At 42.4% G+C, this 21910-nt stretch overlaps 2 protein-coding genes across 2 annotated transcripts; both read right to left on the bottom strand.

The window, feature by feature from the left end:
- Nucleotides 1-74: 74 nt before the first annotated feature.
- LOC118368905 (uncharacterized) lies at nt 75-5393 on the bottom strand. The gene is made up of 6 exons (XM_035753375.2): nt 5371-5393; nt 2724-3032; nt 1936-2208; nt 1670-1780; nt 1462-1495; nt 75-1148 (listed from the first exon to the last, which is right to left on the bottom strand). Exons 2-6 carry the CDS (start codon nt 3025-3027, stop codon nt 1070-1072), a joined length of 801 nt encoding a protein of 266 aa, XP_035609268.2. The 5' UTR covers nt 3028-3032; nt 5371-5393; the 3' UTR covers nt 75-1069.
- A 2953-nt stretch (nt 5394-8346) lies between these two features.
- On the bottom strand, nt 8347-21548 carry LOC118368904 (vang-like protein 2). The gene is given in 9 exon segments (XM_035753373.2): nt 8347-11121; nt 11124-11175; nt 11567-11813; nt 11980-12115; nt 12275-12411; nt 13287-13894; nt 14133-14256; nt 16591-16852; nt 20816-21548. Coding segments are annotated over 8 exon segments (1581 nt in total). The 5' UTR covers nt 16662-16852; nt 20816-21548; the 3' UTR covers nt 8347-10915.
- Nucleotides 21549-21910: the final 362 nt, after the last annotated feature.

The following is a 21910-nucleotide window of genomic DNA, read 5'->3' as shown; positions in this document are numbered from 1 at the left end:
TGGTGTAGCTTTCTTGGTCGTGCCCCTTGCTTAGTGGTGTTGCAGACTCTGGGGCCTTTCAGAACAGGTGTATATTTATTTTTATAAATGTTTTATTTATTTCACCTTTATTTAACCAGGTAGGCCAGTTGAGAACAAGTTCTCATTTACAACTGAGACCTGGCCATGATAAAGCAAAACAGTGCGACAGAAACAACACAGAATTCCACATGGAATAAACAAATGTACAGTCAATAACACAATAGTGTGCAAATGAAGTAAGATTAGGGAGGTGAGACAATATATAGGCCACAGTGGCAAAATAATTACAATTTAGCAATTAAACACTGGAGTGATAGATGAGTAGAAGATGAATGTGCAAGTAGAAATAATGGTGTACAAAGGAGCAACAACGAAAAAATAACAATATGGGGATGAGGTAGTTGGGTGGGCTATTTACAGATGGGCTATGTACAAGTGCAATGATCTGTAAGCTGCTCTGACAGCTGATGCTTAAAGTTTGTGAGGGAGATATGAGTCTCCAACTTCAGGGATTTTTGCAATTTGTTCCAGTCATTGGCAGCAGAGAACTGGAAGGAAAGGCGGCCAAAGCAGGAGTTGGCTTTGAGGGTGACCAGTGAAATATACCTGCTGGAGCGTGTGCTATGGGTGGGTGCTGCTATTGTGACCAGTGAGCTGAGATAAGGCGGGGATTTACCTAGCAAAGACGTAAAGATAACCTGGAGCCAGCCGTAGAAAAATGCTTCTTGAAATTCTCGATTATCATAGATTTATCGGTGGTGACAGTGTTTCCTAGCCTCAGCGCGGTGGGCAGCAGGGAGGAGGTGCTCTTATTCTCCATGGACTTTACAGTGTCCCAGAACTGTTTGGAGTTTATGCTACAGGATGGAAAAGTCTGAAAAAGCTAGCCTTTGCTTTTCTAACTGCCTGTGCATATTAGTTCCTAACTTTCCTGAAAAGTTGCATATACTGAGATCATGTGACAGAGGCTGGAGTTTTGGTTTGACAGCTCCTATGTTCAACTCCTCTCTATAGGTAGGCTGGAGTTTTGGTTTGACAGCTCCGATGTTCAGCTCCTCTCTATAGGTAGGCTGGAGTTTTTTTCAACTCCCGAAAGTGTAGGACACAACTTGTTGATGCTTCGACTCCTGTAAAAATGCCCAAAAATAGACATGTGATGTACATACCCACTGGTCAAACACTGGTTGAATCAACATTGTTTTCATGTCAATTCAACCAAAACAATATGTTTGAGGAGATTGAATCAACGTGGAAAAGTGATTGTATTTGCAAAGAATCATCAATGTAAGGGCATTTCATCTTTATTTTCACCTAATTTTTCACCTAAATCCAATAGCATGCAGATTTTTGGGGGTTGATTTCATGTTGAATTCACAATAGTTGACAACTGATTGATGTCTGTGCCCAGTGTGAAGTAGATTCTAAAGAAAAGCTACTTACTTGTTGAACCTGATTGATAAGCATGTGAGGGACTCTATGATAGACATAAAACAAGGCAGTCAGTGATATCTTCTATTTTGCACCTAGTACACAAAAGATTGGGTCTGCATTTCAGCTTGAATTTAAATTAAGGGAGCATATATTTATACACAAGGCACTGTGAAATTTGATAGAAATTCAAATGTGTTGTCATTCAATTCCCACTCACCTCTGAAAATATATGTTAAAAGACATCCGAACAGAAATCCTAAGAGCAATTTTATGATTCCGGGGACGCGGTTCTCCCCCTCCACCACCACGTCAGGCTTTGGCTGTTCATCTGAAGACGTAGGGAGAGAAAAAAATAGTATGGTAGCAAGGTAAGAACACAAATAAAGACTCAGATTCCTCGCCCAAAGATTGATGAATACACCAGTTTTTCCTGGTCAGGTCATGTGTTACTGAAATATATACTGGCCCTAGAAATGACTGTACCTTGGCATATCTCCCTCACAACCTTAGAGGCGTTAGTGAGCCCGTTGCTGGCAGTACAGATGAAGATGACATTTCTGTTGGGGCTGTAAGACGCCCAGACAACAGAGACGTTGGCATTGGGACCCCCCCTCCAGAAGGAGCCGTCAAACGAAGCTTCTGGCTCCCAAGAAAATCTGGTGTCCTTCACCGAAGAGGAGCACTGAAGAGCCATCACACAGTGTCCGTCCTTCAGAACGCTGAAGACCTTTTGAACACTAGGCTCAACGAGACGCTCTGGACATTTGAAGAGAAACAAAGAAAGGTCTTGTAAATAGATAACACATTTTACATTAGAAAAAAATGCAATGAAATTTGAATAAAGTAGAGATTTTTATTTTTTTTAACCTTTATTTTACTAGGCAAGTCAGTTAAGAACAAATTCTTATTTTCAATGACGGCCTAGGAACAGTGGGTTAACTGTCTGTTCAGGGGCAGAACGACAGATTTGTACCTTGTCAGCTCGGGGATTCGAACATGCAACCTTTCGGTTACTAGTCCAACGCTCTAACCATAAAAATGAACACTGAAAATATTTTAAAGAATAGTTTTGCCTATAATAGGCTAGCAAACTAGTGAAATGTACAAAACGTGAAATTCCCAAACTCCGGAGGGTGATTTATGCCCAACGAGTTACATTTTTGGGGACTCTTGACATTTTTGTCTCACTTTGCGCCCCTTGAGGCAAATCTTGTATAGATCTTACAGAGTGCTCCTTTAAAACAGGGCACAGTTGTGACTGAGACTCTTACCTGTCACAGTGAGCGGTACCTTACTGATCTGCTGCTCCCCCTGACTGTGTGTGAGGAGAACAGAGTAAACCAGTTCATCCCCTCTCTGAACATCTCTGATCTCCAAGTCACCAGACGAGGTGTTGAGACTCAGTCGACTCTTAAACTTCCCAAACCATTCTGTGTTGCTATTTCTGCTCCTGAATGTTGCGATCCAGGTGTCGTTGTTGTATATGGACCATGTTATCTTGGTGATGTGCCAGGATGGATTGGCTCCAGAGGATAAGGTGACAGACTCTCCCAGGTAGCCAATGGTATCTCCCATCACCACTGAAACATAACAATCAATCTGTTACTGTAATAAAATGTCTGTTCTGATGGTGGTGTTTACAGGAATAACTAGATGAAACACATCATTTATATAATAGGAATATAACAGTATATGTTTCTCTTTGGATATAAAATAATCATCATCAATATTCTGATGGTATCAACATAAATTACTATATACATTATTAGCTAAATTAATTATTATTCAGCAGAAGAAACTGCAAAGCAGGTTGTATGATAACTGTAAATGAATTGAAACAGGAATAGTATAGATTTAGGACACATATGACATCATTCACATGACCATGTTTTTTAAATCTGGAACTTTCTCTGAGTTTCCTTTTTCTGTTTCGATCATGTGGTGAGACTTTCACAATACATATCAAATGGAGGATTTGGTGTCTTAACCTTAAACACATTGTATCAAAGCTAGAACAATGTTGTCAAGACACAGAACTCTGTGGCCTTTTGAAAAACAGGAAACACATTTTTCCAAATGCATTTGCCTTCTCAAAACCTAAATGCATTCATCCACACTATATTATACTTAAAAATTGCAAATACATTCAACAAAAAACACGACTTCCTGCAACAGGATGAACGCAACCATACTTATCTCTTGAGTCCAAGCAGACAAAACAGTATGTTTTAAAAATCCCATTAGATCAATACATTTTTTTTGCAGTCACTAAATCATGATGTTCAAAATTGGAAGTATAACTATTCAAAGGTGCAACATTATGGGAAATGTCTCTCCATTTTATGCATAGATCACCAAACAATGTCATACACATCAAATCAAATGTTATTACTGATTCTGAAGTATTAAAATAAGAACATTGTGTGCAGGATTCATTCATCGGTATCATCACAATTCAATTCCATGTTTTCAAAAGAAAGGTTGGTTTTCTCATAGTTTTGTAGACTTTCCATTGGCATATGGAAACACAATCCACAATAGAAATAGAAAGGAAAGGTGCATAGAATGGAGCAACACAACTGAATCTTTAGGCCTCAATCCACACCAAAGCAAAGCTCTATAATGGAAGGTCACAATGTTGGAGATGATGACTTAGGTGTAACCCACAGTTACATATAGGTAACCCAACTCAAGTCTCTTTTTTGTTACCTTTATTTAACTAGGCAAGTCAGTTAAGAACAAATTCTTATTTTCAATGACAGTGGGTTAACTGCCTGTTCAGGGGCAGAATGACAGATGACCTTGTCAGCTTGGGGATTTGAACTTGAAACCTTTCGGTTACTAGTCCACCACTCTAACCACTAACCCTGCTGCCCCATATCTTGTCTAGATCTTTCCATATATTGAACATGGTTTGACACTGATGGAATGATTTACAATTCCATGCAGTAATATTTATTTACTGATTGTCGGGAACAGTGAATAAAATTGCACACATTTCTCTTCTGATGAAAACAATGTGTTTATGTTCTGTGACTAAAACACTTAGCAGTGAATTGTGTTTTCAGTTATGACATTCGTATTTAATATTTTGGAAAAGGTGGTATGCAAGTCAGGGACAAAGTCAAGAAACTGATCAGAAGTTCTATACAACAGTACGTTAAACGCGATGGAGAAGAACTATAATACTAGATGTGATATGGACAGAGGGAAGTTGACTGTATACCTTGATGTTTGCTAAACACAATCAGTGGTGGAAAAAGTACAAAATTGTCATACTTGACCAAAAGTGAATATACCTTAATAGAAAATGACTCAAGTAAAAGTGAATGTCACCCAGTTAAATTCTACTTGAGTAAAAGTCTAAAAGTATTTGGTTTTAAATATTCTCTTAATAAGTGTGTGAATTGGAATAATGTTCTGTCCTGCTAAGCATTTGAAATGTAATAGTACCTTTGGGTGTCAGGGAAAATGTATGGAGTAAAAATGATTTCATTTTCATTAGGAATGTAGTGGAGTAAAAGTTAAAGTTGTCAAAAATAGAAATAGTAAAGTACAATACAGATACCCCCAAAAACTACTTAAGTAGTACTTTAAAGTATTTTTACTTAATGAAGTACTTTACACCACTGCACACCATTAGATTTCTTAAAGTGAAAAAGGTGACATCATGGCAAGTGCCCTTGTCAGGGTTTGAGATCAATCCCATTTAAATGTAGGAGATCATTTGAAAGTTCAATTTAAATATTTTCTTTAAATTCCAGTAATATAATTTCACTTGACATCCTAGATTGAAATGGAATTCACCTCAATCCTGCCTCTTGTAGCTAATTTCTGAAAGATGACAGACAATATCAACAACAACAGACATTTATCAACACTACCAAGCAAAATGTAAAAGTACAGTAAGCAGCCTACCTGATAAGACTGTTAGGAGAGAGAAAACTAAAAGAGCCTACCTGATAAGACTGTTAGGAGAGAGAGAACTAAAAGAGCCTACTTGATAAGACTGTTAGGGGAGAGAGAACTAAAAGAGCCTACCTGATAAGACTGTTAGGACAGAGAGAACTAAAAGAGCCTACCTGATAAGACTGTTAGGAGAGAGAGAACTAAAAGAGCCTACTTGATAAGACTGTTAGGGGAGAGAGAACTAAAAGAGCCTACCTGATAAGACTGTTAGGAGAGAGAGAACTAAAAGAGCCTACCTGATAAGACTGTTAGGAGAGAGAGAACTAAAAGAGCCTACCTGATAAGACTGTTAGGAGAGAGAGAACTAAAAGAGCCTACCTGATAAGACTGTTAGGAGAGAGAGAACTAAAAGAGCCTACCTGATAAGACTGTTAGGAGAGAGAGAACTAAACGTTCTACACGTATCATCTTCAACAGGACTTTTAAAATGGACCCTGTTCGTCTCTGACATAGCGTCTTACTTATAGCGTCAACTTCCTATTTCTGCTATTTACAAGCGCCTCCAGAAAGTGTTCACACCTCTTGACTTTTTCCACATGTTGTTGTGTTACAGCCTGAATTTAAAATGGATTCAATTGACATTTTGTGTCACTGATCAACACACAATAGCCCATCATGTCAAAGTGTAATTTTCTTTGTAGAACATTTTATAAAATAAAAAATGCCGTAAGTCAATAAGTATTCAACTTTGTTATGCCAAGCCTAAATAAAAATAAAAATGTGCTTAACAAATTGCATAAGTTGCATAGACTTATTCTGTGTTCAGTAATAGCGTTTAACGTGATTTTTTAATGACTACCTCATCTCTGTACCCCACACAAACAATTATCTGCAAGTTCTCTCAGTAGAGCAGTGAATTTCAAGCACAGATTCAAGCACAAAGACCAGCAAGGTTTTTCAATGTCTCGCAAAGAAGGGCACCAATTGGTAGATGTGTTAAAAATCAAACAAAATAAAAAGCAGCCACTGAATATCCCTTTGAGCATGGGGAAGTTACTAATTAGGCTTTGAATGGTGTATATATACAGCCAGTCACGACAAAGATACAGGCGTCCTTCCTAAGTCAGTTGCCGGAGAGGAAGGAAACTGCTCAGCGATTTCATCATGAGGGCAATGGGGATTTAAAACTGTTAGAGAGTTTAATGGTTGTGATATAAGAAAACTGAGGATGGATCAACAACATTGTAGTTACTCCACAATACTAACTTAAATGACAGTGAAAAGAAGGAAGCCTGTACAGAATACAAATATTTGAAAACATGTATCCTGTTTGAGCAAGGCACTTAAGTAATACTGCAAAAACTTTGGCAAATAAATAACATTTTCGTCCTGAATACAAAGTGTTATGTTTGGGACAAATCCAAAACAACACAACACTGAGTACCACTCTTCATATTTTCAAGCATGCTGGTGGCTGCATCATGTTATGGGTATGCTTGTCATCGGCAAGAACTAGGGAGTTTTTAGTATAAAAAGAAATGGAATACAGCTATAAGCACAGGCACATTCCTAGAGGAAAACCTGGTTCAGTCTGCATTCCAACAGACACTGGGAGACAAATTCACAGAGCAGCAGGACAATAACCTAAAACACAAGGCCAAATTTACAGGGGAGTTGCTTTAAAAGATGACATTGAATGGTCTAGTACATTTCTTGTTGCCTAAATCGGCTTTGAAAATCTATGTCAAGACTTAAAAATGTCTAGCAATAATCAAAAATCAACTTGAAATAGCTTGAAGAATTAAAAAAAGAATAATGGGAAAATATTGTACATTTCAACTGTGCAAAGCTTTAGAGACTAATCCCAAATCACTCACAGCTGTAATCGCCGGCAAAGGTGCTTCTACAAAGTATTGACTCAGGGGTGTGAATACTTACTGTATGTAAATTAGATACTAATGTATTAAATTGTTTTATACATTTGCCAAAAGATCTAAAAACATGACTTTGTCATTATGGGGAATTGTGTGCAAGCCAAAAAAAAGTAGCGCACACAGTTCTTTGTGAATAAAATATTCCTTAGCATGAACTCGAACTATGAAAAGAATGATCAATATCATCCCAATACGAGGCTAGCAGAAACAAAAAGAGGCTCATTTGAGAACTATTCTAGGGCTCGTGTTATAAGCCTATCAAGGCATATAACAGAAACCTCCCTCTCCCACCCCCCCTTTTCACAGTAGTTAACCACAGTCATTTTCTGTTAAACTTGCACCTGCAAAATGTTCAGTGGAGGAAAAAGTACACAATTGTCCTACTTTAGTAACAGTAAAGATACCTTGATTGAAAATGGCTCAAGTAAAAGTCACCCAGTAAAATACTACTTGAATAAAAGTCTAAAAGTATTTTGGTTGAGTATCAAGGAAGGAAAAAATACAGATACCCCCAAAAACAACTTACTGTAAAAATATTTTTACTTAAGTACTTTACACCACTGAAAATGTTCCCAGAGAGGTGATGACGGCCCAGGGGAAGAAGCATTTGATACACTATTTAACACTATTTATGTATTAATATTAGCAGAATTGAGAAGTGTTTGAGTAGAGGAAGTATCTTCTGCGTGACCGGCGTAACACTTCTCGTTTCAACCCCTTTTTCCACAGAACTGACTGACATTTAAACAGCAAATGAATCATGCCCCCCCCACACACACCCACACAGAGCTTCCATGACAATGTGGTCTGTAGGGTCTCTCTGCCGACGTGAAACTTCTCTCCTGTTTCCAAACAATGTTGAGGTCAACTCTGCTCTCACTAAGAACATACAATACATCGTGATAGAGCGAGAGAGAGCAAGAAAGAGCGAGAGCGAGAGAGAGCAAGAAAGAGCGAGAGAGAAACAAACAGACAGAGAGAAACAGGCAGAGAAAGAGAGACAGAGAGAGGGGGGGAGGGGTTAGGGGTCTTTAAACAACGCCACATAGCATCATATCAAGAGATCATTTATTAAAAAGGCTGTAACAATTTTGTCCTAAAATGATCCAATATTAAAACATTTTTTCAACTTCAAATGTCTTTATATCACATTGGTCTTAAAAAACAAGGTTAGGGACTTCACTTCGACATGAAATGAAACAAAAGAAAATGCAGCAAAAAAATGTAACTTTACAAAACGTCATGTAACTACATGCATCAGGGTTCATAATGAAATGAAGGTCTAGTAAACATACCGTACACATGTAAAGAAAAGGGATCAAACCATTTATACACAACAGACTACTGTAGCTGTTAGCCGCCAAAAAGGACAAGAACCAGTGTGTGCAGGACCTATTAGGACTGTTACTGATATTCACCTCAGCCTGTGAATCGAAACAAATCATCAAGCACAATGTTTCCATATTAGTCACACCTTAGTCACACCTTAGTCACACCACGCACTCAACACAAGAGGCTGCTGAGGGGAGGACGGCTCATAATAACAGCTGTAATGGAGAGAATGGAAAGGTATCAAATACGGAAACCATGTGTTTGAGGAGTTCGATATTATTCCATTCCAGTCATTACTATGAGCCCGTCCTCCCAAATAAGGAGCCACCAACCTCCTGTGACAACGGTGTTTTTATTATTTTGTACTTCTGTGTTTTAGTCACATGTTCAGAACAGTAGTCATGTGGTACACTATGGCTGTGTCCCAAGTATCGCTCCTTCCTCAAAGATGTCACTTGACTTGTTCACGTCCCTTCACCGATGTGATGACTGGTATATGAAACATGGTGGAAACTCCCTCTAGCCCATGCCTATACCAATCCAATGCTTTTAGACTTGTGGGAAGTAGTACAAAATTGCACACTTCAGGAGAAAATGGATGTTATTGGGACGCACCCCTGTATCTGGACTTGAGTGGGATTTGGCACAAAAAAACTAAAATAATGTCTCATGACAAGTGGTTCTGTTTTCTTGTATCTGTTCCTCCTCCTTCATTATAAAACCAACACAGGAATACAGATAAAAAGTCCAACATAATATTATCCATTAACGTCACAAAAACATTGTATTTCTTAATAAAAAGAAATGAAAAGCTGGTTAGTGTTTCACCTAAACATTCGTCAGCTGTCTCTTGAAGAACCCACAGTAAGCAGATTTAGTCCAATGAAAATAACAGTCCGTTTATTGGTCTATTCAGTGATATTTCAATCACCTGATTGGTTGATGTAGTAGCTGATTTGCAACTACAGTTTTTACTTGAAACTTGACTTTTCTAGTTATTTTTCATACATGTAAGTGTTCCTATTCACATGTATCTGTTCGTTGAGCCTATACTGCTTAACAGCCCATCAGCTTATTGGTTAGTAACATCAGGGGCGCAAATGAGGTATTAGAAGTGGGGGGGGCCTAATTATTATTATTATTATGTTAATTTTTGGTCTGATAAACACTCCAAACAGCCTATCCAACCACTCGGAGGTGTCCGCATGGTTCTAAAGCACACCGTTGCCTCGTTTTGTATCACATTCCAATGATAAAACTGGGGAGCACAAAATGCAATTTCAGAATGTGTGTGTGTGTGTGGGGGGGGGGCATGTTCCCCCGTCCCCAGTGAAAGTTGCGCCCCTGAGTAACATAGTAATGTCAACTTCAATAGGCTGGTTGTGAATTTAGTGCAGTTATTGCCAAGGAATGAGAAACATACTGGTCCCAATGACTGTAACAAAGTAACACACACACAGTTAATTAAACAGGACGGCCAGAGGTCTCTCCTCCAGCCCTTGGTGGCAGATGCCACATACATTTCCACTGCTTTGTGTGAAAAGAGATAGCTGTCTAGACAGTGCTACATCTAGAATGCGTCTGAAATAACCCTCCATTCCCTATATAGTGCATTACTTTTGACCAGGGCCCATAGAAAATAGGGTACAAATGTAGCGCACTATATAGGGAATAGGGTGCATATATATGCTGTGGAATGTAGAACCAAGAAAGTCTACTATGAGTTTTTCTAACCAAAATCCGGGGATTTTGAGAAAACACAGCAATTGAGTTGCGTTGAACAGTCATCATCATCATCGTAAAGGGTTTGGGGTGGCTTTAAATCACATAAGGTGGTTATTACATCGTTATAAACAGAGCTATGAGCTGTATTAAGGTCTGTGTAAGTGTAATAACTCCCTAGGACTCTGCACAGTCTTGGTAACAGTATCAAGCTTACATGGTGTCAACACACTCAGGTCTAGGTGAAGTGTCTGATTGGATTGCGGAATGTCTGATTGGTCAGTTAAAAACAGTAAGAGAGGACCCAGAGAGTTGGGCTCTGAGTAAAATTGAAAATGTGTCACTCTCTCTGTTCCTTTCCCCATCTCATATTCTCTCTACCTCTCTTCATTCTCTCCTTCTTTCTTTCTTCACCTTTGTGTCTTCTCTCCCTCTCTCGCAGAGGTCAACGCTGAAAGTTGGGCTTTGAGCAAATTTGAAACATATTCTCTTTTCCTCACTCGTATCATCTCTTCTCCCACCTCTATCCTTTAATTTCTTAATTTAATTTTGTCTTCTCTCCATTTCTACACAGAGGTCTCCGACTGCAGCCTCATGACGAACTTGTGGCTCTTGGGGTCGATAAACTCCTCCCCCAGGTGGAGGAATGGGAGGGGCGCCACAGTGACGACCAGGGAGAAGTCGAGTCGGCGCAGGGAGAAAACCAGACCCGGGCGCAGGGCGGACGTCACCGGCTCCTCGCTCACCAGGGTCCACTGGCGCCCCTACCATTCTCCCGTTGGTACTGCATGGTAGGGCCTGGGGAGAGGTAGCGCTCTAGAAAGGCCTGAAAGAAACACACAGAGAGAATGAGATAAGACAGTCTGACAGGGTGCCACATCTTGTCATATCGAAAGTGGGGCAACAGCCATGGGTTCACTTTCACTCAGGGGAATGTTAAGTAGGCTAGATATGATCCATCGAGTGAATCAGGCTTATTCTAATCCCGTTATGGTCATGAATACCTCAAGTTGAATATTAGGTCATGTATGGCTGTTATTTTTAGTGGTCATGTCAAGGGTATAGAGATCACATCAAGAGTGTATGAATCTAAGGGGCCATGTTGTAAGTGTGTAGGGGTTATATTAAGGGTGTAGGGGCTATATGAAGGGTTTAGGGGCTCACCTTGGGGGTCATGTTAAGGGAGTAGTGGTCAGGTTAAGGGTGTAGTGGCTCACCATGGGGGTCATGTTGTGCGTGATACAGAACTGCAGGTGGTTGATAATGCTCTCCATGCTGTGATAAGGCTGCTGGCGCGTGGTCCTCAGGTACTTCTGCATGGCCCGGGCCATGGGGGCGAAGATGGCCTGAGCCGCCTCCCGGGGGTCCATCACCTCACGGGGGTGTTTGGGGGAAGAGGCGGCCGGCTCGTCGTCCTGGAGACGCTTGATGTGCGTGAAAGCCTCCTCTACCGCCACCACCAGCCTGGGAGGAGGTAGGGCATGTGTTATGGTTGTGACGTTTTAGACTGGCATACACTTCCTGTATGCCTTGTCTTGGGGGCACCAATGGCAGCCTTTTTAAGCATAAATGGCAAGTTTTAAGTACTGCCACCCCTGTCTGACAAGCTCAGTGTGTCTCCTCTCCTCACCTGGCCTTGCGCTTGCGGACTCTGCGCTCCATCTCTGCCTCCTCGTAGTAATACTCGTTGTGGGAGTTGTCTCTCCTGCGGGCCGCCGCAGCGATCATCGCTCTGGACTGACCTGTCGAGTTATTGGTGCTGTTCTCTGGAGGATCAAGCAATCAACATTAAAAAACTGTGCTATTCATTGAGCAAAGAAATGGTATCACTATTGGAAGACAATAAAGACAGGGCTGAAAAGTGACTGAGGGAAAAAAGGGATGAGAGGAGGAGACGAGGAAGGAAGGATAGTGTCGAGTCTTACCTTCTCCCAGAGTGTAGACTTTGAAGCCAGAAGTCTTCTTAGAGAGGATGGACTTGGGCAGGTTGAGGAGAGCAGGGTTGTAGACTGGGAAATCACTGTAGTACTGGTCCAGCACCCACACTGCTGCTCTCTGGATACTGGAGAGAGAGACACACGGGAACCTTTAATGACCTGACATTACTATTTCAAAATGTGTTTTATTCATTTAATTAGGTAAGTCAGTTAATAACACATTCTTATTCGTTTGACCTACACCGGCCAAACCGGGACAACTGTGCGCCACCCTATGGGACTCCCAATCACGGCCGGCTGTGATACAGCCTGGATTCAAACCAGGGTGTCTGTAGTGACGCCTATAGCACTGAGATGCAGTGCCTTAGACCGCTGCGCCACACGGGAGCCCCAAGTGAAATACGTTCTAATCATCATCAACACTAAGATCAACATCATCCTCATCAACATTACCACCATTATCATCATTGTAATTATCCCTTCTGCAACGTATTCAAACATCAGACAAACGTTTAACCTTCAATAGTGGCACCTGCAGCACAGACTACAGGACATATGTGGTACTGCAGCTATTATCGATCACCTGTCAGCTTCAGCGCCCCTCTAAACCCACTAGGGTGGGAAGCAGATAACTAGTGGAGCAAACACAACCTCTCCCATTGGACCATACTCATAAGTGCCATCCAAATAGCTTGATGCAACCTAAACACTCACCATACAAATGACACACATATGCAAATAGCCCCAACAAACAGGCTGATGAGGTAATGCAGGTTTCAGTTCAGCTGACTGAATGATGCTAACGGTCTCTGAAACTAGCACCAAAGCTGAGATTATGGTATGAAACATGCAAATTAACACCCCAAAAAATAGCACCTGCAGATACAGGAAAACCACACTAACACACTAAAACACACACATGAACAAACTCACATTCCATGCTTTATGAAAAACTACACATGCACAAACAACATTTATGAAACGTCAAAAACACACCCACCTGAGGTGTCCCACGTTGTAGAAGCGACTAGCCCCGTCTGTGGTGCGCACCACCTTGAGGCAGAAGGCAGGCTGCAGGTGTCTGACCTCCAGCAGCACCAGGGCCAGGTACTGGATGAAGAGCAGGGCGTCCACCAGCGACGCCGCGTACCCCACGATACCCCTGTAGTCCCTCTCCCGGGGCTCCAGCACGCGCACGCCGTAGAACAGCCAGTAGGACGCTACGAAGAGGAAGACGAGCGCCAGCAGCAGGCAGCGGAAGACGTAGAGGCGGGGCAGGGTGGCGCCCGGCGGGCGCAGGAACAGAGCCCAGGTGGAGATGAGGAGGACCAGGAGTTTGAAGGCCAGTGAGACATAGAGGCCCTCGCAGGGCGTGCCGCAGGGCTCCAGGGACTCACGCCACAGCAGCTGCGGCAGAGCCAGGAAGGCCAGGGGAGTGACCAGGGCGAAGAGGCCCAGGACGGCGCCCAACGCAGGGCCCAGGAAACGACGGCATTCCAACGGGGAGGACTCCTCGAGCTCCTTGGAGACGCGGGTCAAGTCCTCGTTAGAGACGCTGTGTTCTGACGTGCCAGTCTGCACGGTGGTGGTCTCACCCCAGTTATCGTCCTGGAGTAGAGAGAGGTAGAGAGAGAGAGAAAGAGATAGAGAAAGAGAGATTATTTGAGCATATGTTTGGAGGTCATAGGGAGAGGAAATATTACCTGAACAATGAGAAGTGAGAAGGAGACAGATTAGAGAAAGACAGAGAGAAAGTCAAGTAAAGGTGGAGGATGACAGAATACAGACAGATAGATGGTCAGGGTAGTGATGGGAAATGTATTGTAGGAAAGGACTGAACTCTGACCCTGTCATCTCCACGGGTGGACTCTGTGTCCAGTAGAGGCTCTCCGGGGGCCTGGATGGTGACTGACTTGTCTCCACGACTACTGCCATCTCTGCTTTTGGAGCGGTGTCTGTCCCGCCTATCCCTGAACATCACACACAGAGACAGAGGGTTAACCCTAAAACAGGTCCTACTTCCTAGAGGTTAACCAAACCCCATCGTCTAAAATATCACACACTCAAAGCTTCTATAATGTAGGATATGTGGTCACACGCAAGTTAAAGTGCATTTACAAGAGACTTGAGTGTGTTTGAGTGTGTGTTCTGTATAAGTATACACTGAGTGTACAAAACATTCCTAATATTGAGTTGCACCCCCCCTTTTCCCTCAGAACAGCCTCAATTCGTCAGGGCATGGACTCTACAAGGTGTTGAAAGCGTTCAACAGGGATGCTGGCCCATGTTGACTCCAATGCTTCCCACAGTTGTGTCAAGTTGGGTGGATGTCCTTTGGGTGGTGAACCATTTTCACCACGGGACACTGTTGAGCTGTAAAAAACCCAGCAGCGTTGCAGTTTTGACACAAACCTGGCACCTACCCGTTCAAAAGCACGTCAATTTTTTGTCTCACCCTCTGAATGGCACACATACACAATCCATGTCTCAATTATCTCAAGGCTTAAAACTCCTTATTTAACCCGCCTCCTCCCCTTCAATAAGTGTAGATGAAGTGGATTTAACCAGGGACATCAATAAGGGATCATTGATTTAACCTGGGAAGTCTATATCATGGAAAGTGCAGGTGTTCTTAATGTTTGCTACACTCAGTGTATACAGTGCCTTGCGAAAGTATTCGGCCCCCTTGAACTTTGCAACCTTATGCCACATTTCACGCTTCAAACATAAAGATATAAAACTGTATTTTTTTGTGAAGAATCAACAAGTGGGACACAATCATGAAGTGGAACGACATTTATTGGATATTTCAAATTTTTTTAACATATCAAAAACTGAAAAATTGGGCGTGCAAAATTATTCAGCCCCCTTAAGTTAATACTTTGTAGCGCCACCTTTTGCTGCAATTACAGCTGTAAGTCGCTTGGGGTATGTCTCTATCAGTTTTGCACATCGAGAGACTGACATTTTTTCCCATTCCTCCTTGCAAAACAGCTCGAGCTCAGTGAGGTTGGATGGAGAGCATTTGTGAACAGCAGTTTTCAGTTCTTTCCACAGATTCTCGATTGGATTCAGGTCTGGACTTTGACTTGGCCATTCTAACACCTGGATATGTTTATTTTTGAACCATTCCATTGTAGATTTTGCTTTATGTTTTGGATCATTGTCTTGTTGGAAGCCAAATCTCCGTCCCAGTCTCAGGTCTTTTGCAGACTCCATCAGTCTTCCAGAATGGTCCTGTATTTGGCTCCATCCATCTTCCCATCAATTTTAACCATCTTCCCTGTCCCTGCTGAAGAAAAGCAGGCCCAAAACATGATGCTGCCACCACCATGTTTGACAATGGGGATGGTGTGTTCAGGGTGATGAGCTGTGTTGCTTTTACGCCAAACATAACGTTTTGCATTGTTGCCAAAAAGTTCAATTTTGGTTTCATCTGACCAGAGCACCTTCTTCCACATGTTTGGTGTGTCTCCCAGGTGGCTTGTGGCAAACTTTAAACAACACTTTTTATGGATATCTTTAAAAAATGGCTATCTTCTTGCCACTCTTCCATAAAGGCCAGATTTGTGCAATACTCGACTGATTGTTGTCCTATGGACAGAGTCTCCCACCTCAGCTGTAGATCTCTGCAGTTCATCCAGAGTGATCATGGGCCTCTTGGCTGCATCTCTGATCAGTCTTCTCCTTGTATGAGCTGAAAGTTTAGAGGGACGGCCAGGTCTTGGTAGATTTGCAGTGGTCTGATACTCCTTCCATTGCAATATTATCGCTTGCACAGTGCTCATTGGGATGTTTAAAGCTTGGGAAATCTTTTTGTATCCAAATCCGGCTTTAAACTTCTTCACAACAGTATCTCGGACCTGCCTGGTGTGTTCCTTGTTCTTCATGATGCTCTCTGCGCTTTTAATGGACCTCTGAGACTATCACAGTGCAGGTGCATTTATACGGAGACTTGATTACACACAGGTGGATTGTATTTATCATCATTAGTCATTTAGGTCAACATTGGATCATTCAGAGATCCTCACTGAACTTCTGGAGAGAGTTTGCTGCACTGAAAGTAAAGGGGCTGAATAATTTTGCACGCCCAATTTTTCAGTTTTTGATTTGTTAAAAAAGTTTGAAATATCCAATAAATGTCGTTCCACTTCATGATTGTGTCCCATTTGTTGTTGATTCTTCACAAAAAAATACAGTTTTATATCTTTATGTTTGAAGCCTGAAATGTGGCAAAAGGTCGCAAAGTTCAAGGGGGCCGAATACTTTCGCAAGGCACTGTATATCATGTATGTGTTACCCACCTGTGCTTCCTGGAGCTGCGGGAGTGCGAGGACTTATAGGAGTAGCCTGAATACTGCGACTCGTTGTCCATGTCAGAGGCCGGTGGGCGGGGTTTGCCCCTGTGGGTCCCTCCTCCCCCCGTGCCGCGCTCCCCGGCTCCGCCCAGCTGACTCTTGCGGTGGCTGATGGACTTGGAGGAGAGGGCCAGAGGCAGGCGGAGGAGCTCAACCTTACTCCTGAGGGAATCTATCTTGGAGGCCGGAGGAGAGGGGGAGGACAGACCTGACGGCAGGAGGGAGAGGAAGAGCAAAGGGAGAGAGAAGGAGAGGAGAGAGGGGGGAGGAAGAGAGCGAGAAAGAGAGGAAGAGATATAATACTGTTTATTAATCAAATCACACTTTATTTGTCACATGCGACGACTAAAACAAGTGTAGACCTCACCGGGAAATGATTACTTACAAACCCCTTACCAACAGCGCAGTTCTAGAAGAGTTAAGAAAAGATTTGCCAAATAAACTAAAAGTTAAAAAATTATAAAAAGTAACACAATAACGAGGCTATATACAGGGGGTACCGGTACTGAGTCAGTGTGAGGGTGTACAGGTTAGAGGTCATTTGTTCATGTAGGTAGGGGTGAAGTGACCATGCATAGATAATAAACAGCGAGTAGCAGCAGTGTACAAAACAAATTGGGGGTCAATGTAATCATGATTAATTGTTCAGCAGTCTTTTGGCTGGGGGGGTAGAAGCTGTTAAGGAGCCTTTTGGTCCTAGACTTGGCGTTCCGGTGCCGCTTGCCGTGCGGTAGCAGAGAAACAGTCTATGACTTGGGTGACATAATATGAACATTTTATTACCATGTAATGTATTTTATTACCATGTTAGTAGTCATATCAGATAGGCAGGCTGTCACAACAGGACTGAAGGGAAGGTCATGGAAAACACCAGAGCTCAAAGGGCTGTAACCTTGATATAGCGCTCTTTAAATAGGATTCCAAACAATAATGTCGGTCTGGGATAGTGTCATGAAACAACTCAGTGAGTTGTCAGCTTGCTTTCGTCCGATAAATTCTGAATATTTCACAGCCTGTGTCACAAGACACACATGGAAGGAAGGATGTTCCATCATTGGGAGCTGGGTTAGAATAAGAGTTGGGTTAAAATAAAGTCATTTCTCAAAGCAGCTGAAGAAGCCTCACGATGAAGTTGTGGAAGGACTTCAGAGGTTTTACCTCTATGGTATCCCCCTGTGGTACAAGCCCAATATTACCCCTCATACGGTAGTTCAGATGGAAAATACACACCATTTAACAGCAACAAATTAGTTTCACCAAGCTGACAGGAGCTTGTTACTGCCTTTCATATTCCTGTTTGTGCATGCACTACACACACACACTACACACACACACTACAAACACACACAGACACTGCATTCCCCTACCATCCCCTGTGGTCTCCGGGGCAACAGAGCTTGGCTATTACTATGGGGATGAATGAGAGACAATGGGTGAGGGGATGGGGGCTTGTTGCCATGGTGACCTGACTATCAACTCCCCACCCTCTCTCTCCCTTGCCTCTTCGTCTAAAAGCACTCGATCAGAAACACTTTTTTCCCATTTTGATTCCGCTAGAATGTGTTCCAAAGACCAATGTCCAATGCCATTTTAGCCAGACCAGTATGGCACTGATTCCTAATGTGATAACGTGTAGTGAATAACCACCTCTGCACTCTATTTCTGTCATTCTCACTCCAATTCACTCAACTGTTTATGGGGACCACATAATAGGTTTCATGTGAGAGTAAGACATGAGCTCCCTGGTTAAAAACACACACACACACACACACACACACACACACACACACACACACACACACACACACACACACACACTATTCATACAAATGCCAATGACATTAGCTAGAATTCGACACAGGGTTTGTAGAGGCCTAAGAGGCATGATGTGAGTTACGACCAAACCATTTGAAGAGCAACAAGAACAATGTGAGGCCTTTTGCAGAAACACCTACCCAGAAAAATCAAGTGTGTACCCCGGCATTTTAACCATTGAATGAAATCGCAGAAGAAGAATGTAACGCTTATAAGCGACAGCAACCCACATCTAAAAACAGACGTGGCCATGTCCCACTCCCAGGGGAATAGGGTTGTTTTGAGAAGAACTGAGCTACACGAACCTACCAGGAACCATAGGTCTAATCAAACTAATCACAACAGACAGCTTCAGAAACAGAAGGATGCTAGGAAGTTATACATTGGGATATTAACATTGCTAACAGAGGGTGTAAGTTGATAGTAATGTCAGCCGTAAAGGTTATTATAACTTGAGGATGCCTGGAGCACCATTACTGAGTTCAGAGTTCACCCTCTGAACTGTTTAGAGCGGCTGGCATTGCTTCCCAAGCAGCAAGGTATTATTGTGATGGGTGTGTGGCCTATTGACATTACATGCACTATTATTCTCCATTTCCTCTGACCCATTTAACACCAAACACCTTCATTTGACCTTTATTTAACTAGGGAAGTCAGTTAAGAACAAATTCTTATTTTCAATGAGGGCCTAGGAACAGTGGGTTAACTGCCTAGTTCAGGGGCAGAACGACAGATTTGTGACTTCAAAACACTTCAAGATTGTTTTATGGGCTAAAAACAACCAAATGTGGGTTATTTGGTAACCCAGCACTGGTTAAATAGTAGACAGAACATGTTATTTTGACCCAGCCAGGTGGGTTGCGTTGGGATTACCCAAACATGGGTTCATTTAGCCATCAGCTGGGTATTTTTACTCTCACGCTGGGTTGACCTAGCAGCTGGGTCTTTTTTAATATAACCCTTCGGTTCTGTTCAGGAGGCGTGACTTATTAGGGGTGTGTCTTTCAGCTAGCTCTTATTGGTCACCCATGAGAGTAAATGTCATTCCCGTTCATCATGTTAAGTTTACATAGTGCAAATGCAGACTTTATTATTATTTTACACGTTATGGTACACCACCTTATTGTATCCCAACAATAGGCTTTTAGGGAATTCATACACTTCTGTAAGGATCATAACATTTTTAAAGGTTCAACCTTGGCATGTGATAACTATACAGCAGAACAGATGAACAGGAATGACATTTAGTCTCATGGGTGGCTAAAAATAACTATCTGAAAGCCACGCCCCTACTAAATTAGGCCTCCAATCTTCTGATCTGACCTGCTGGGTCATATCTCAATAACCTAGCAGTTTTTTTTTTTTAAGAAAACGACCCAACGAAGTGACCCATCACCTGCAACCCAGCAATTAGGTCAACCAAACAAACCAGCTTTTTTGTGTGTGTAATAGGCTTTAAAAGTTATACAGTCCCAGGTGGCACTGCTGTGTCTGAATGCCTGCGGCTCCCATCCCTTCCACAGGCCTAGATGAAAGCCTCGGCGAGGTAGTGGGGATCTGGGGGGGTGGCGCCGCCTCGGCACAGAAGAACGAAGTTAATCGACCCACAGGCTTCATGGGGCCTATCCATTACGCACTGGCTCATTCCGCTGGTTGACACAATGAGCCGTATGCAGCTCAACTCAGACACGCAGGAATTACGAAAGGGTGAGAATAGCCTATTTTACTGTAAACCTATTATTGGTGTTTACCCAAAATATTACGTTTCTCGGTAAAGGTTCATACGAGGCGACATGTCAAACCTCGTCTTGAAATAATGTATCAAGTCTCACGCCCATGCAGCACCACGGAGATGTGGGTTGTCGATACAGATTTTAAGGGACTAGGCTACATTGAGTCTGGTTGGAAAACCACAGCATGCTGCATTCATCAACAAACTACTCTAAACCAGTTTTATACATGTGCGCATATTTGGCACACGTACGTAAAAGTGCAATTTGGGTGGAAAACTTAAAGTTGTTGCCTGGAGACATGCAATTCAAACTCATGAGATTCAAATCTGACATTACTTTCTGACAGAACCGCAAATCAAGCCAGATTGGCGCATTACCTGTAAAACAATGTCGACGGATGAAGTTATAATTAAATATGCAAATAAATTGGCCTATTGTCCTTTCCATCAATGCCACTTCATTAATCATAAACAACCAGCCAGCAATTCAAGGACTTGAATTGAAATATTAACGGTCTCTGAGTGCTTTAAGAGGCAGTGAATGACAAACCTGGCAGGAGAAAGAGAATGTTTTAATGAATTTTAACAAAAAAAATAACACTCCGAGCAGTTCAGAAAGCTTACCTTTATTTTCAAATGTGCTACCCAAATTGGTAAAAAGGGAATTGTAGCCAAAAAATCTCGACACAAAGAAAATCCCAAACAGTGATTCAAATCAGGCGGCTGGGATGTACACATATCCACATTCAGTTTCCTTCCCAACTGCACCTTCCAGGGACGAAGGGTATGTAACTTAATCGCTCTTCAAATACGATATCCTTTTCTCAACTGAAAATCATCCAGGCTATACAAAAGACATGAGACGCATCCCATTCTCGGTTTCTGCATCTGTTCTTCGCTGGGAGCCCCGCTGCGTGTGTGAATACGGACATTCATCACCGAGAGGGGTGCGCAAGACAGTTAAACGCTCCACATGATACGCAAAGCTGTTGTTACATTAATAATCACATAATAAAATTCATAGAGAAAATCCAAGTGTATGTTATATCAGGTAAATTATATCAATTCCATTTCGCAGTTATGCGAAGTCAAAATATATTGCGCTTTTGTTCTGTGGTTCCGTTTAACGGCAAAACAATGCCGCCGGGTATGGGACAAACGCTCGCTCCCCTATCCAAAGGGCGAAAATCCGCTACAAGGTCCCTTCAGCCAGTTTTTATTGTGGTTTCTGTGTCCTAGTATGGAAACGGTTACCCTCTGTCTTTCTGGATAACTAGGATTCGATTAGTTTTTCATTCATTCAAAACCCTCTTGCTCTTTGCTTTCCAACCGTAAAATCAATGGCCGGCCTCCCTCCACTCACTGGAGTCCTCAAAAACGACGCTCCGCCTCCTTACTCCTCCACCGCCCCTCTCTGTCTCTATCTCCCCTCCCCCTGGTTCTGTTAATTCTCACCTTCACTTTCGCTGGTAGACGGGCCGAGTGCAGGGCATAATCCTTGCTCCCATTTCACCTCTATGAAGGACAATCACAGGACTGCAGTTTGTCCAATGAGTTTTACTACAGACGCTTAGACCTAATCCTCCCCAAACTGTCCTTTTAATTTAAAGCTGCCTCTGACCCGTGGATGCTCCTCAATCTAACAGATGTAGGCCTATTCCACGTATTCTGTGCTCCAGAATTAGGCCTATGACCCAAAACCCTACACTTATTTATTAA

The sequence above is a fragment of the Oncorhynchus keta genome, chromosome 35, assembly GCF_023373465.1.
Source record: "Oncorhynchus keta strain PuntledgeMale-10-30-2019 chromosome 35, Oket_V2, whole genome shotgun sequence".
NCBI classification, from domain to species: Eukaryota; Metazoa; Chordata; class Actinopteri; order Salmoniformes; family Salmonidae; genus Oncorhynchus; species Oncorhynchus keta.
This window is presented reverse-complemented; position numbering and strand designations above follow the sequence as displayed.

Bases quoted from the DNA above. Each gene is read 5' to 3' on its own strand.
- LOC118368905 (XM_035753375.2), bottom strand. From the start codon at position 3,027: ATGGGAGATACCATTGGCTACCTGGGAGAGTCTGTCACCTTATCCTCT. The intron at 2,209-2,723 runs GTAAGAGTCTCA...TCAAATGTCCAG, and splicing joins GGTACCGCTCACTGTGACAG to AGCGTCTCGTTGAGCCTAGT. The intron at 1,496-1,669 runs GTGAGTGGGAAT...TGTCTATCATAG, and splicing joins TTTAACATATATTTTCAGAG to AGTCCCTCACATGCTTATCA.